This window comes from Ursus maritimus, unplaced genomic scaffold, assembly GCF_017311325.1.
Source record: "Ursus maritimus isolate PB19 unplaced genomic scaffold, ASM1731132v1 scaffold_10, whole genome shotgun sequence".
In the NCBI taxonomy this organism is placed as follows: domain Eukaryota; kingdom Metazoa; phylum Chordata; class Mammalia; order Carnivora; family Ursidae; genus Ursus; species Ursus maritimus.
This window is the reverse complement of record NW_024423344.1, coordinates 65,075,024-65,090,844: the sequence shown is the minus strand read 5'-3', so window position 1 is coordinate 65,090,844 and position 15,821 is coordinate 65,075,024. Positions and strand designations below refer to the sequence as shown.

The window sequence follows — 15,821 nt, the reverse complement described above, 5'->3', positions numbered from 1 at the left end:
CCTTCTAAGCAGATTGTGCTGGAACAACTGGACATCTGTATACAAAACACACACCCCCATCCATAAGATACACGGCACATAAAAACTAACTCAAAACACATCGGACATCTAGAGAGAAAATGTAAAACTATAAAACTTTTAAAAGAGAGAAGAAAATAAATCTCTGTGGCCTTTGTTTATACAGATGTTTTTAGACCTGTTTAAAGTGTGATTCACATAAGAAAATAATTGACAAATATATAACAGAACTCTCAAAACTCAATGAGAAAACTCATTTTTTTGAAAAATCAGATTTTCACAGACCCTTCGCCAAAGATAATGATCAAGTGGCAGTAAGTCCATGGAAAGAGGCTGAAGATGATTAGTCATTAGGAAAATGAGAATTAAAACCACAATGAACAATTCCACACACTATTAGAATGGTTGACATTTGAAAGACTGACCGTAGTAAGTGTTGACAAGCGTGCAGAGCAGCCAGAACTCGCGTACGTTGCTGATGAGCAGGAAAAATGCTGTAGCCATTTTGGAGAACAGCTTGGCAGTTTCTTACGAATTTGAATTTACACCTATCCTACGACCAGCCATTCTTCTTCAAGGGAAATAAAAGCATATGTCTACACAAAGACTGTGTGTGAATAGTTGTAGCAGCTGTATTTGGAAAATCCAAGTCTTACAACAACCCCGATTCATTATCTGTTGCTCCCAAACGACTTACCCGAAAACACAGCCGCCTACAGTCACACATAGATCCGGTGGGCCAGGAATCTGGGCCTGACATAGCTGAGCATTCTGCCCCAGTCTCTCACGAGGCTGAAGTCATCGTCGACCCGGGGATGGCCCTCTCCTCTGGAGACGTGACTGGGCTCGGTCACGCACGTGCTTGTAGGCAGGACTCCGAGGTCTTTGTCACATATGAGGCTCATTTGCCTTATAAACTTTCTTTAACCCCAGTGCCGGCAATCTTTGCTTAGAAAGCCCAGAGCATGCACGAACGTGAGAATCCCTGGAGCGTTGTTTCCTAACAGGGAGGTGAAGGGTCGCCTCCAAATCTGGAGGGCGTGGTGGCAGCTGACAGCAACGGCAAGAGCAGGCCCAGGGCGGGTGACCAGTTGCAGTGTTTCAGGACAGGCGGAGGCAGGGAGGCTGTCCGCTTGGGCAAATGTGAGGTGGTGGGTGTCTGGTCTTCCGGCTGCATCCCTGACGCCTGGGGTGACGTCCAGGACAGCCGTGGGCGTAGTTCTAGTGCATGGGTTCATCACGACACGAGATGACTGGGTCATATTAAGTATCCAATAGCTTAAAAATAGACACCTTAGATCTGTGAATGTCTTTTGAACCTGTTTTTAATCTAATTGACATCAGCCTCATTCCCTCTAATTTCTATACCTCCTTGTTTAAATCATTTTTTTCTATAGGATCTTCCCAATAATATGATTTACCAAGTCGCCATTAAATCTCTTCCTCAAGACTGGCTGTGGTGTGAAACGTGGTGTGACGACGACTCCAAACAGAGAGCCAAAACCATTGATCTGGTGAGTGTGTGCGCTGTCGTGTGCGTGCCAGCAGATGTGAACATGTTCCAATAGAACAGTTTCTCTGACAGACGGAATGGCGCCCCGACGGCACCCTGCTGCTTCGTCTGTTAAGTACTGTTCTGTTTACTTAGGTTGGCCAAGTACAGGGCTGTGTCGGGGGCCTCCAGGACCACCCCCAGGTTTAAGGAATCACTAAGAGGACTCCCAGGACTCAGAGTATCGCCCTGCTCGTGGTTGTGCTTTATTCCAGTGTCCGCAGAGGCAAGAGATATATGGGGCAAAGTTCAGAGCAGGTGCAAGCTTCCAGGAGCCCTCTCCCCGCGCAGTCACACAGGACAAGCTTAACCCCCTAAGCTGTGAGGATGGCACGACACTGGTAAGGTGTTGTCTCGCAGGGGAGCTCGGTAGGAACCCAGTGTCCAGGATTCTTACTGGGACTGGTCGCATGAGCACTTCCCGGCCTGTCACATACCAGGCACTTCACACGTAAAAACACTGAAAATTCCCAACATCCAAAAGGAAAGCAGGTTCGACATCAACCACGGAGTTGGCACAGGTTAGGCATTGTGAGCCACTCTTACCAGGAATGGTGGGAACACTCCTAAAACCCAAGTTCCCAGACGCCAGCCAGGGGCCGTCCTTGCAAGCAGGCCTTTCTAAGGATAGCAATCTCGAGCTTGCTGCGTTACTCTTTCCTGCACAGGGGCTTCTGAAGAAAAGCCAGGTTTCTCAGCACGGGCACTATTTACATGTAGGACTGTAATTCGTATTGTGGGGGACCGGCCTGCGCTTTGTAGCACGGTTAGCCGCATCCCTGGCCTTACCCACTAGATGGCGGTAGTGTCCCCCCCCACGACACACACGACACACAAAATGTGTCCAGACCTTGTCAGAGCTCCCTGAGGGGCATAACAGCCCCGTTTAAGCACCACTGATATAGATTATAGGGAAAAAATTGTAGCACAAAAAACTAAGGAAAACATAGTATTTTTAACAGTTTCTGACACAGTTAAAATGAAAGAAAATAGTTCCATTATCTTCACTTTATAGAACATATTGTCTGTAAGGTTAATTTCTGTAAAGAAAATCCTCTTTTCCCACTCACTTCAGGAATATATTACTATAGAAAAAATCCACAATGGAATGAACTGGAAGTATTCAGTGAGGAAAGGATCAAGACAATAGGCTCATGGCTCATAACCAATAGCTTTCCCACAAGGAATTCTTGTAGCCGCCACAAGAAAATGTCACATAGAAGTGAGCTCTGAGGTACGTCCTCTGCAAATGCCTTGTAAGGAGCAAAGGGGAGCCTGCTGGGACTTGGGGAGGGTTGTGCTCCTCCCATTGTCCTTTGCGTCTCAGTCCATGACATCTCCATTCTTCACATGGCTCCAGCCAAACCCTCTGGGGGCATCAGTGACCTTGCTCCTCACGATTCCTGTGCAGCCCATTAGCAGACCTTGTCAGCTGTACTGTCACCTACATCCAGAATCAGATCCTTCTCTACAATATGTTTTGCCTTTTAACCTTTCAATTTCCCAGGGAACTCCATAGTAGGACCAGTTGCTCACTGAGTAGTTTAAATGGGTCCTATATCAGTGGAACCTTGGAGATTGTTAGCTTGCTCCTCAGTGATGCAGCACTAATACCGCCCCCTACACACACACACACACGCACGCACGCACGGACAGGTAGGTGAAATGTATGGGTCTCACTACTAGTCAGCGTGGAGTTGGAATCGTGACTGAGCATCCACATCCACTGGGTTTCCACTGCGTCTCTCACGTAGGCTAGTTAATATATTTAGACACGAGACTTATAAACTACTCTGAATTTTACACCTATCAATATTTTGACAAATGAGTTCCAGTTAATTGATTTTTTTTTCCAGTTAACCGATTTTTAATACCATCACGGTTGCTAAATAGAACAGAGGCATAAGAAGGGGAATGAATGTTTTTGCTAAAGAAACTCAAGGAATTTCTAAAGGCTAACAAATACTTTTGTCTGTGGAAAACATAAAGCATATAAACCAGACTTTAGTCCAAAGAAAAGAAAATATTTATTAACGTAGTCTGCTATGTTCTTTTACAAAATGGTCATGTAATTAGATCTTTTGTCAAAAGTTTGCAGAATTGTTTGACAAACTCCTTGTTAACCATCAGAATGTTTTTAAATGATTTTTGTTTAAATTTCTGATCGAAGTGTTTGCATTGAACGGTTATTGCTCGGATTAAGTAAGATTTGTGCTTTCACTTGAGTCTTTCCCTATTAAACTAATTTTAGTACTTTAAATACTTAGTACTTAGGACCCAGCTTTTTACAAAATGCATTTTGTTTGCTCTAGTGACATAGTAATGGACAATGGTCCATCCTTCCTTCTTTTCTTAAGTATAATTAACATACAAGGGTAATAGGTTTTCATTAACAAAACTTTATTTAAACTTTTAGTGCAATAATCCCAAAACAAAAGAACCCAAGCTAAAAGCTGCTGCCCGGATTGTCCCAGAATGGGTGGAGTATGACACTGAGATACGACAGCTGTTAGATCACCTTGAAAACAAGAAGAAAAATGCAAGTAAGTCAGCATTCTACGGTGGTGTATGAACCATGTGTTGCGTTAACTGAGATTATAATAGATTACAAACTCATTTCTTGGTGAATTTGTGAAATGATTAGGTCAGAACGTAAGAAATTTGTGGCATCATTAAGAATTTTCTTTTTATGGGGCCTAAGCTCACAAATTAACAACATGGATAGAGAATCTCTTCTCCTGTGGATAGAACTTCAGTTCGTGTCACCACAGATACGGGTGCTGTGGCCTTAGCCGCCTGACACAAGCAGTAAAAAATAAAAGTAGAAAAAATCCCTGACTTGAAGATTACACCAGATTTCCCAAGTCGGAAAACCCAAGCCCCGAGGTTTAGTGAAAGACTTACATAGTAACTGGAAATGCTACCTCCTGTCTCCTAAATTAATCTCCTGCACAATAAGGTTTCCCGTGTGTTCCTGCTTCTAGCAGCCTTAGGGCTGGAGCATGGCTCAAATTAGATATGCTTCCATTTCCAAGATTAAACTGTGGTTACCTGGGTATTTCATAACTCTGCATAAACCTTCACCAAATAAGTGTTGAATATTCTTTTAAAGCTGATATAAACTTCTTGATTGCTTTGTAATTCTCTTTCCTCATCAGTGCCTAGTTCTCTCAGTTTTTCTTTACTCTTTTTAAAAAATAGCACTGAGCTCCAGTCCGTGTTAGAGGCTTCACAGGTTATATTAATCCTCAACAATAATTCTTTCCAGTGTTTCAGAATAAAATACTTAATTTCCTCAGCTTTTTCAGGTAGAAATGTTAAATATAAACATAAAAATGTTATATATAGACTTTCTCACGTAAACATGAAATTGTGTTTCATCTTGATTTTCTGTATTCCTTAACAAAACCAGTGTGGTTGTTTTCTGAGAAGTTCAGTATTTAAAACACACTCATGGATTTTTAATTAATAAATTAAATAATTTAATTGAGACACCATTTCAATTCAGAAGAAAATTCTGTAAGTGGTGTGATATAACTGTTTTGAAGGGAAAGAGATAAGACAGAGAAAGGGGAGAAAAGGAAAAAAATAAAAAGAAGAAAGGAAATTTTACATAGTTACCTCAAAAATTTTTAATGCACAGAACATGAGATGAAATGTTTCTCTTATCACATTGGAAAGAGTTAAAGGATTAATAATATCCAGCGTTAGCAAGGGTATTGACAAGTGAGCACGCTCATGTACTCACACATACAGTAGCGGTATAAATTAAGGAAATATTATAGTATGTATAAAAATTTAAAATACGTGTGCCCTTTGACCCAGCAATTCACTCTAACAAATTTACATTTAAAAAAAAGAAATGATGGGGTGCCTGGGTGGCTCAGTTGGTTAGGCCAACTTGATTTCAGCTCAGGTCATGATCTCAGGGTCATGGGATCAAGCCCCACATCAGGCTCCATGCTCAGCAGGGAGTCAACTTGAGATTCTGTCTCTTCCTTTCCCTCTGCCTCTCCCCCCATACATGTGCTCGTGTGCTCTTTCTCTCTCTAAAATAAATAAATTTTTAAAAAAAGAAAAATGATATATGTATACATATGTTTGTTATACCATTGTTTTTAATGAAATAGAAATAATTTATCCATTGGGACACCTGGGTGGCTTAGTCAGCTAAGTATCTGACTCTTGATCTATTCAGTTCAGGTCTTGATCTCAGAGTCATGAGGTAAAGCCATGCGTTGGGCTCCATACTGGGTGTGGAGCCTACTTTTAAAAAAAGAAAGAAAGAATGTATCCATTAATAGACTATTGGTTATATAAACATCATTACATACAAAAAATGAAATATAGAGTAGCCTTTCAAGAGAATTGAGAAAAATGTATTTTGCTGACAGCATATTTGAAGTTAAAAATAAAGTAATGTTTGTAATATGATTGACCCCATCTTAAAGAAAAATGGCACGTTTGTGTTTGTGTACATACGTATGTGTAAAAATAAGAGAAGTTTAAAAAAAGTTTTATGAAAGATTATTACATTTTTACTTAATTTTGAATTATAAATATATGTTATAAACATTAAAACAACATGGAAGTATATAGGATAAAGTTGGAAGGCCTCTTTTACTCAAACACAAAGAGGCAAGCATTTTTAAGGCTATGGTGTATCATTTATAAGTTTTGCATTTCTCTTATTGCAAGCTGTATTAGTTTTCTGAGGTTGCTCTAACATAGTACCACAGCCTAGATGGCTTAAACAAAAGAAATTTTTTGTCTCGCGGTTCTGGTAGCTTGAAGTCCAAGATCCAGGTGTCGTTAGGGTTGGTTCCTCTTGAGGGCAGTGAGGGGAGATCTGCCCCAGGCTGCCTTCTTGACTCGTAGGTGGCCATTTTCTCTCTGGGGCCCTTCACCTTGTCTTCTCTCCATATATGTCTGTGTGCAGATTTCCTCAGCCAACAAGGACACCAGTCATGTTGAATTAAGATGTACCCTAATGGCATCATTTTAACTTCATTACCTCTGTAAAGACTCTATCTCCAAAGAAGGTCACATTCTGAAGTCCAGCAAGTTAGGATTCCACCATATGAATTTTGGAGGGAAACAGTTCAACCCATAACATGAATAGAGTTGAGGATGTTGTCATATGTTTAAGAGCCATTTGTAATTTCTTCTGTTTTCCAACTGTTTTTTCTGGTCCTTTGCTCATTTTTTTCTGGAGGATTGTTGTCCAACACTGGAAAAAAATTAATGATCTTTATTCCAGAGGTTTGTGTTGCCGCCTTAATCGTATGCTAAATTCCTGTATTATTTATGTCTCATTTGGCAAATTTTTTATCCTGTTACATTGATCTCTGTCTATATATGTGCCTATTTCACACCCCTTTAATTATTGAAGATTTATAGCATGTTTTAATATTGAGTAAGGATTATCTCCCCTCATTGATATTTTGTTGTTGTTGTTTTCCTGGTACTTCTGTTCATTTTTCCATATAAGCTTAGAATCATCTAGGTTGAAATTTTTCAGGGTTTTTTTTTGGGGGGGGGAGGAGTTGGAGGGAAGATTACATTAAGTTTATTAATTAGGTTAGGGAGTATTGACATCTTCATGAAAACTGTTCTTCCCCTCTAAGAACACGTTGTGTCTTTCTGTATGTTCAGGTTCAGTTTTATGTTTGTCAAGAATCATAACATTTTAATCATCTAAGTTTTATACATATCTTTTTAAGCTTGTTCCTAGGTATTGCATTGTTTTGTTACTATTATGAATGGGGTTTTCTCTTACAATGTATCTTCTTACTGGTGGTTACTTGTACATAGAAAGACTATTGTTTTCTGCCTATGAATTTTTATTTCTGTGATCATATTGAATTTTCATTTATAGATTTATTTAAATTGATTCTCTTGATTTTTTACACCCAAGATTATCTGCAAACAAAAATGGTTTTTCCTCTGCCTTTCTAATCATTATACCTCATGTTGCTTTTTCTCGTCTAATTGCTTTGGCTGATAATTCTAATATGATGTTAAATAACAGTAGTATACTAGGCCTCTTTCTCTTTTGCCTGGCCAACCTTCTGTGTTTCCCTATTAAGTAAGATAATAGCTTTGGACTACAAAAATTTATCATGTTGAGGAAATAGCCATTGATTCCTACTTTAATATAATGTTTTTATCAATAATGAGTTGCATATGATCGACTGCCTCTTCAACAGAAATAGAAGTGACTATCTGGTTTTTCTATTTGATTTATTAAAATGACAAACTATATTAATATATTTCCTAATATTGAATCATCCCTGTGTTCCAGGATTAAACTCAGCTTGGTCATGACCTATGATTATTTTTCCTTTTTGTAAGCTGAGATATATTTGACAGATACAACATTAAATTAGTTTCAGGTATATAACATGATTTATTATTGGTATGTATTGTGAAATGATCACAAGTCTAGTATTCATTACCATGCACAATTACAAAATTTGTTTTTGTTGTGATGAGAACTTTAAAAATCTCTTAGCAACTTTCACATATACAATACAGTATTGTTAAATACAGTCACCACGCTGTTCATTATATCCCTATGACATTTATAACTAGAAGTTTGTACATTTTGACCCCCTCACCTATTTTGCCCATCCCCCACCCCCACTCTGACAACCACTAATCTATTTTCTGTATCTGTGAGATCAGTGTTGTTTTATTTTAGGTCCACATATAAACGAGATCATGGAGTATTTGTCTTTCTGTCTTACTTCGTTCACTTAGCATAATATCCCCAAAATCCATTCATGTTGTTGCAAATGGTAGGATTTCCTTCTTTTTATAGCCAAATAATATATCACTTTACATACACAAAGACACACACACACACACACACACACACACCACATTTTTCTTATCCATTCATTTATCCATCAGTGGACACTCAGGTTGTTTCCACGTCTTGGGTATTGTAAACAGTGCTACAGTGAACATGAGGACATAGATACCTTTTCAAGTCAATGTTTTTGTTTCCTTTGGATAAATACCCAGAGGTAAAATTCTGGATCATATGGTAGTTCTTTTTGTAATTTTTTGAGGAACCACTGTACGTTTTCCATAGTGGCTGCACCAATTTACATTTCCCTCAGCAGTGCACCAAGGTTCCCTTTTTTCCACATCCTTGCTAACACTTATTATTTCTTGCCTTTTTGATAATAGCCATTCTGACAGGTACAGGATGATATCTTATTGTGGTTTTGATTTTCATTTCCCTGATGATTAGTGATGTTGACCTGTTGGCCATTTATATTTCATCTTTGGAGAAGTGTCTCTTCAGAGCCTCTGTCCATTTTCTTAATTGCATCATTTGGTTTTTTGCTGTTGAGTTGTATGAGTTCTTTATATCATTTGGATATTAACCCCTTATCAGATATATGATTTGCAAATATTTTTTCCTAAGCTATGGGATGCCTTTTCTTTTTGTTGATGGTTTATTTCCTGTGCAGAAGCTTTTTAGTTTCATGTAGTCCTACTTGTTTACTTTTGCTTTTGTTGCCTTTGCTTTTGGTGGCAAATTCAAAAAACATTACCAATACTGATCTCAAGATGCTTGCTGCCTGTGTTTTGTCCTGGAGTTTTATGTTTTCAGATCTTAGCATTTGATCCCTTTTGAGTTAATCTTTGTGTATGGTGTAAGAATGGAGCAAAGTTTCATTCTTTTGCGTGTGGCTGTCCAGTTTTCCCAACACCCTTTATTGAGGAGACTGTACTTTCCCCATTGTATATTCTTGGCTCCTTTGTTATAAATTAATTGACCATATGTGTATGATTTAGTTTTGGCCCTCATTCTGTTCCAGTGATCTGTGCATCTGTTTTTATGCCAGTGTCAAACTGTTTTGATTACTGTAGCTTTGTGATGTCGTTTTAAATTGATGCTTCCAGCTTTGTTCCTTCTTGAGATTGCTTTGGCTATTTGGGGTCTTTTGTGGTTCTTTATAAGTTTTAGGATTGTTTGTTCTATTTCTGTGAAAAATGGCATTGGAATTTTGATATGGATTGCACTGATCCTGTAGATTGCTTAGGATAGTAGGGATATTTTAATAATAATGACTCTTCCAATCCATGAGCATGGAATATCGTTCCATTTATTTGTCTCTTTATCAATGTCTCATAGTTTTCAGTGTATGAGTCTTTCACTTCCTTGGTTAAATTTATTCCTAGGTATTGTATTCTTTTTGATGCAATTGTAAATAGATTATTTTCGTAATTTTTCTTTCTTATAGTTTGGTATTACTATATAGAAACACAACAGATTTCTGTATATTGATTTTGTGTCCTGCCACTTTACTGAATTCATTTATTAGTTTTAACAGTATTCAGTGGAATCTTTAGGGTTTCCTGTATATAATATCATGTCATCTGCAAATAGTAACAGTTTACTTCTTTTTAACTTGGATGCCTTTTATTTCTTCCCTAACTGCTATGGCTAGTACTTCCAATACTATGTTGGAAGTGTTATGGGGAAGCATTCTTATCTTGTTCATGATCTGAGGGGAAAAACTTTTAGCTTTTTGCCTATCAGTATGATGTTATCTGTGGACTTGTCATGTATGGCCCTTATTATGTCGAGGTACAGTCCCTCTATACCCACTTAGTTGAGAGTTTTTATCATAAATGGATGTTGAGTTTTTTCAGATGGTTCTTCTGCATCCTTGAGACGATCGTCTTTTTATCCTCATTTTGTCGATGCGGTGTATCATGTTGATTGTGGATGTGGAGCCATCCTTGCATCTCTAGAATAAATCCCACCTGATCATGGCGTGTGACCCTTTTAACACGGTTGAATTTAGTTTCCGAATATTTTGTTGAAAGTTTTTACATCTTTGTTTATCAGAAATATTGGTCCGTAATTTTCTTTTCTTGTAGCATCCTTTTCTGATTTGGGGATCAAGTTAATGATGGTCTTATAAAATGAGTTCGGATGTGTTCCTTCCTTGTCTATTGTTTGGAAAAGTTTAAGAAAGGATTGGTATTAATTATTCCTTAAATGTCTGGTAGAATTCACCAGTGAAACCTTCTGGTCCTGGGCTTTTGTTTCTCAGGAGGTTTTGATTACTGATTCAGTCTCCTTACTAGTAATTGGTTTGTTTAGGTATTCTGTTTCTTCATGAAAGAATTTACCATGTATATTCATGGTAAGTTGAATGTTTTTAGGAATTTATTCATTTCTTCTAGGTTGTCACAGTTTCTTGGTGTATGATTGTTCATAGTAGTCTCTTAATGATCCTTTGTATTTCGTGGTTATATTTCTTTTTATATTTCCTAATTCTCCCTTCTGTTCAGGAATTTTTTTTTTTTTTTACTTCTATTGATTTTTTTTTGAAGGAGGCAATCACCTCTTAATTGACAGATGTTTTCTCTGTTTGCTGCCTTTGAATTTCAGTTTCTTCTTGTTTTATGGTTTCATCGAATTTCATTTTCAGAATAATCTGGAAAATACTAGAATCATCTTAAGTACCTCTTTGGTTCTTTGTTACCTTTATTTCTTTTGGGTATGTTGTTTGTTCATCTTGGTCCTTTTTTCTTCTATTGGTCTTCCTCAGATGCCTGGAGATCTTTGGCTATTTTTATATTTTTAAGAATAAAAGATTAGATTGATCAATACAGAGAGGTGGCAAGGGTTTCCTCTGTGTAAAAATGTTTGTTTCCCCAATAGGCTTCTTCCCTGAGTGGGAGGGTTACTCAGTAGCTCCCGGTACATTAGCGTGTGCAGAGTTGACAGACCTCTCTCTGGATGTAAGCGCGTGGAGCAGATAAAGACCTGCTACACACCAGCTGGGCCAAAAGCCAAAGTGAGGCCATTTTATTCAAGAGCACTGACACTCATATGAAAATCAGTCTCTGTCTCTCAGCAGATGATTCAACTTCTTTTTTTTTTTTTTTTTTAATCATCTTCTACTTTTTGTCGCGAAATGAACAGCCCGTCCAGTTCTCCCTGAAACGCAGAGGACAGACTGAGAGCAGGAAGCTGAGAGGCGCGGATTTTCCTGACAGGGTTTCAGCTCCTGCTTCACATTCTCACTCACGCCCACCAGTGTTTGCTGTGAGGCGGTTCTCCTCTGCCGGGAAAATCAGCCCCTCGTCCCAGCTGTGTGCTCGTGTACCAGCTACGTGTCCTGTCTTCCATTTTTAGAAATTCATTCATAAGTCTGCTCTGATGAGGTCTCAGAACCACTTCCCCCCTTCTCATTATTGTTATTCCCTTTTATATTTCTTTATTATCTCTCAAGTGGAATTTAGTGAAGAGAGAAACATAGTCTCACATCTCGAATTGTGGAATAGGATGCATTTAAATTGTACTTTAATTCATTTCTGCCTGAAAATGTCATTTTGAATTCTCAGTGTTTCACAGTTAGTATGTGACAGCTGTGACGCAGAAGGAAACACTGTTTTGGTCTCTGAGAGTCTTCACTAGTCCTGAGCCTCACATCTGTGTCAGCCTCTGTCAGTGTTCGCGAGCTCGTCTCCTCCCATCTCAGAAAAGGACCGCTCCCTTACCTTAACGATCGGCTCTTTGTGCATGTGAGAGATCTCTCAGTATTTTCCGAGGCTTCCATTGCCAGGCAGGGTGCTAGGTTTTAGAGATAACAAAGCTAAAAAAGATGTGTTCCTTGCCCTCCTAGACTCATGAGAGCTCCCTTCTAGGTGGTACAAGGTGAGTGCTTGTGACGCAATATAATAGGGACCATAATGTACAAAGAACTAATCTCATTTCACGTAAGGAAGCAATAGGTACTAAACAAAAGGATCCTCAGCACCTGTGCTGGTTTTTCTGTCTCTTACTCTGGTGAGATTTATGCTAATAAGCTCATTTGATATCTAAGATTTCAATAACTAAATGAATTTTCCTCCTCTACAGTCCTGACACATGATGAGCTCTAGCACTGGCTTCTAGAAGAAAGAAGAGGAAAGTACGATGAGAAATCTGCCACCTGCTGGGGAAGTGTGGAACTACTGCTAAGACTTTTGGAAATTTCATTAAAGATCAGTGACATATTCTTTTGTTTAAATAATATTATTTAAAAATACATGTATTTAATGTATTGAATAATTTTAAGTTATATAAAAAATGACCATCAAGTATTTAAAACTAGGTTATTTCTTTTTCTTTATTGCTTAAAACACTGGGTTTTCACCCATTAAAGTAATACTTTGCCAGATCGCCCGTAGAAGAACATATCTGACGAGCTGGTCCTCACGGGGATTTATCAAACCATCTACATCTGTGTATTCCCTCTTTGTGCATCCATATTTCTTACCGCAAAATGCATTTAAAATTAGAGAAACCTCTTGTTTTTTTTCTTCTGAGAAAGAAAAAGGACTCATGGTTACCTCTGAATAATAAAAATAATAAGCCCATTTATAACTTTAAAATGAAAGAAGTGTGGTACCATATGATAATCATTTATTTATCTTAAGTGATATGATACAATTCTATCCTGTATTTGTATTTTCTTAATATTTCTAATTTTTATTTCACAAACTTCTATCCCTGGGCTTATGAGGTATGTATGCTTTTAAAAGAAGGAGTATAAAAAGAAGTGTCCAGTAGTCACTTTTATAGAAACTAAGAATATGAAGTTTGTTTTCCTGCTATGTATTAATAATAGATGAATAGAAATTGGGAATGCGAGAGACCTCCGTGTCGTTTGAACCCCATCCCCTGAAGAAGCTGATTCGATAGGGCTGGGCTGGGCAATCACGATCGTGTAAGGAGCTCCCCCTGTGATCTGCGGCCGAGTGTGTTGTGGGAAACGTCTCGCAGACGTTAGCCCCAGCCACCACAGCAGGCCCCCTTCAGGCCGCGTCCAGTGGAGCCTGGGGCACCTGGGAACCTGCCAGGCCATAGGGAGCCATCTGCCTACAGAGACAGGTGGGTCCCTCTGAGCGCCACAGTGAGCCAGAGCTGTCTACTGGGGTCTCTCCTCTTGCTCCTTCAGCTCTTCTGAACGAGTCTAGCCCTCCTCGGTTCAGCAGCACGGCCCATAGAGTCTCTGGAAATAGCCTCCCTGTTCCCAGCTGCTTTCTTCATTCCTAATCAGAAGTCACAAGAGCTCTCCCTCTCCTGGTCACCCTCCCTTCTTCACTTGTTCCCCTCTGTCTGTGCTAAAATGGAGTGTTCCAGGTGTGGCCGGCCCTGATGGAACTAGAGTATTCCTGTGAGTTCCAAGGATCCTGAGGGATGCTGTGGAAGGCTGGCACGATAACTGAGCCTGGGATGGCCAACTGCATGGTGCTGTCCGACTCCTCTCTGGAGTCTGCACGATGTCTGGGCTTGGTGAGAGGAGGTAAGAGACTCTCTCAGCTTTTCGCGTAGACCCGGCTAACTGAGGTGTGCTGTGGGTTTTGGGCAGAATCCCCCCGACGGTAAGATGGCACTTCGCTTTCCTTTATTGTCAGCTTGTTTTCACGTCCATGAGAGTCTTGTGGGAAGAAGGATGGGCTGGGCAAAGGCCCCCGACTCCCGTGCTCGTGACTGCCCACCAGCTCCGGGATGCTGGACTTCCTGTCTCGTGGAGTATAAGCTAAAATTGCAGAATAGTGTAAACGGTTTTGATGTTCCCCTTCCAGTTTGTGTGTTGGGATTTGAAGGGCACAGTGTCCATGTCTCATTTCCAGATGAGTGAGAGCTTGGATCTAACAATCCAGATTTAAGGGGCGCCTGGCTGGCTGTCAGTAGAGCATGTGACTCTTGATCGCAGGGTCGTGAGTTCAAGCCCCACATTGGGCGTGGAGCCCACTTAAAAATTTAAAAAATTTTAAAAATCCAGATTTATAAATAAGATACTTCTTTGCAGGGAGATTCTTTTATAAAATGGCTCACTTTTAAATTTTCATGTTAAGTGCATATAGACTACTGAGCGATGCAAAAACCTGCCCCTTTCAGGGACCCAGGACGGGAACTGACGTGCAGCCCTGACAGAGAACGCCGCCAGCGCCGCAGAGCTGGGAAGGCCCGCACGGAGCCCAGGCGCATTTGTGAACGTCCTGGATCCAGGCGCAGGCCCTGCATCAAACGTTAACAGACTCAAATCTTGGGGAAAAAAAAACAAAACCCTTTATGAGAAGTTATAATCCCCTTATCTTTCCCCCTCCTTGAAACTGTCAAAAGTTTTTTCAAGAATTTGGAGATTTTGAGCTTATCATGGAAAGAGCTATAAGCTTTAGGCATAAAGTAAACCCAAAATATGAGACTGAAGACCATGCAGTCTCCGTGTCACTCAGAAGCCTATATTCAAAAGGTTAGATTTTGGAAGTACCCATCCTTTGGCTCCAGAGATTAAGTTCAGAGGGCAGTGGAGCCTCTAGGGAGAGAAAATGCTTCCGGAAAACACATAGGCCATCTCAGCCTGGGTTACAGACCCAATCAGGCTTTTAATGGGAAAAATGTAGTTTGACACAAATGGGACTCCGGCCCCTGGGAAGCAGCCTGACCACTGCCCCCGCCCCAGGAGGGGCTTCAGTAGGTAGACGCCGAGTCAGGGTCCCTCTGCGACTACAGCGTGGCTGAGGCCACTTTCTTCTTTGCTGCTAGATCTCAAAGAAGTTCGTGACATTTAGGGGGCAGGGAAAAAAATTAATGACATTTAACTTTCCACTAGAACAAGTAAGACTATTCGCCAAAGGACTCACACAGTCCCCGCTCCCTGGCTTCTCAGGCTCAGTACCATGCAGCCTGAGCTACTGTCCAGCCCCTTTCTTGCCTGCTTCTCTCACTTGCCTTGGAAGACTTGAGCCAGTCCATTCACTTCCAAAGAACCAGTGGATTTGGTAGAATCTTACCTTCGGTGGCAAAGTGAGGGAGGGACGGCAGGAAGGCCCAGGGCTTGAGGCCGGAGCTCAGCTTACAGACAGCTGTGTGGCCCGGCGGTGCGTGGGCGTGGGCACCTGGTCCCAAGGGTGTGTGGTCCAGTGGGTGCGTGGTCGGCGGTGTGCAGCGGGCGGTGGGGGCCAGGCCGCCGCTGCGCCGGTGTCGGAGGGATCCTGGAAGTGGACAGCCACTCCCGTCTTGTTGTGGGTTATAGAGCTCAGGTTATCAAACACAAGCTTCTGTTCTCTGGGAAATTCCAGAGCGGAACCTCTTGACTTAAAAGTTACTGTTAACAATGTTGTTCAAAGATTCCAGATTTGGGAAATAATCTTGTTCCCTAACAGTTATTAATTACTTGAATTTTAAAAGTTTCTTTGATCACCAAAAAAAAAAAAAAAAAAA

At 40.3% G+C, this 15,821-nt stretch overlaps 1 protein-coding gene and 1 long non-coding RNA gene across 2 annotated transcripts in view; both read left to right on the top strand.

The window, feature by feature from the left end:
* UGGT2 (UDP-glucose glycoprotein glucosyltransferase 2) overlaps positions 1-12,604 on the top strand; it is a 173,041-nt gene extending 160,437 nt beyond the window's left edge. The window contains exons 37-39 of the mRNA XM_040623924.1: positions 1,416-1,532; positions 3,987-4,113; positions 12,468-12,604. Coding sequence (XP_040479858.1) covers positions 1,416-1,532; positions 3,987-4,113; positions 12,468-12,490 — 267 coding nt within the window. The 3' untranslated portion in view covers positions 12,491-12,604. The remainder of the gene's footprint in view (positions 1-1,415; positions 1,533-3,986; positions 4,114-12,467) is intronic.
* Positions 12,605-13,009: 405 nt separating this feature from the next.
* Positions 13,010-15,821, top strand: part of LOC103657590 — an 8,055-nt gene continuing 5,243 nt past the window's right edge. The window contains exon 1 of the long non-coding RNA XR_566906.2: positions 13,010-13,896. This is a non-coding gene — a long non-coding RNA (uncharacterized LOC103657590). The remainder of the gene's footprint in view (positions 13,897-15,821) is intronic.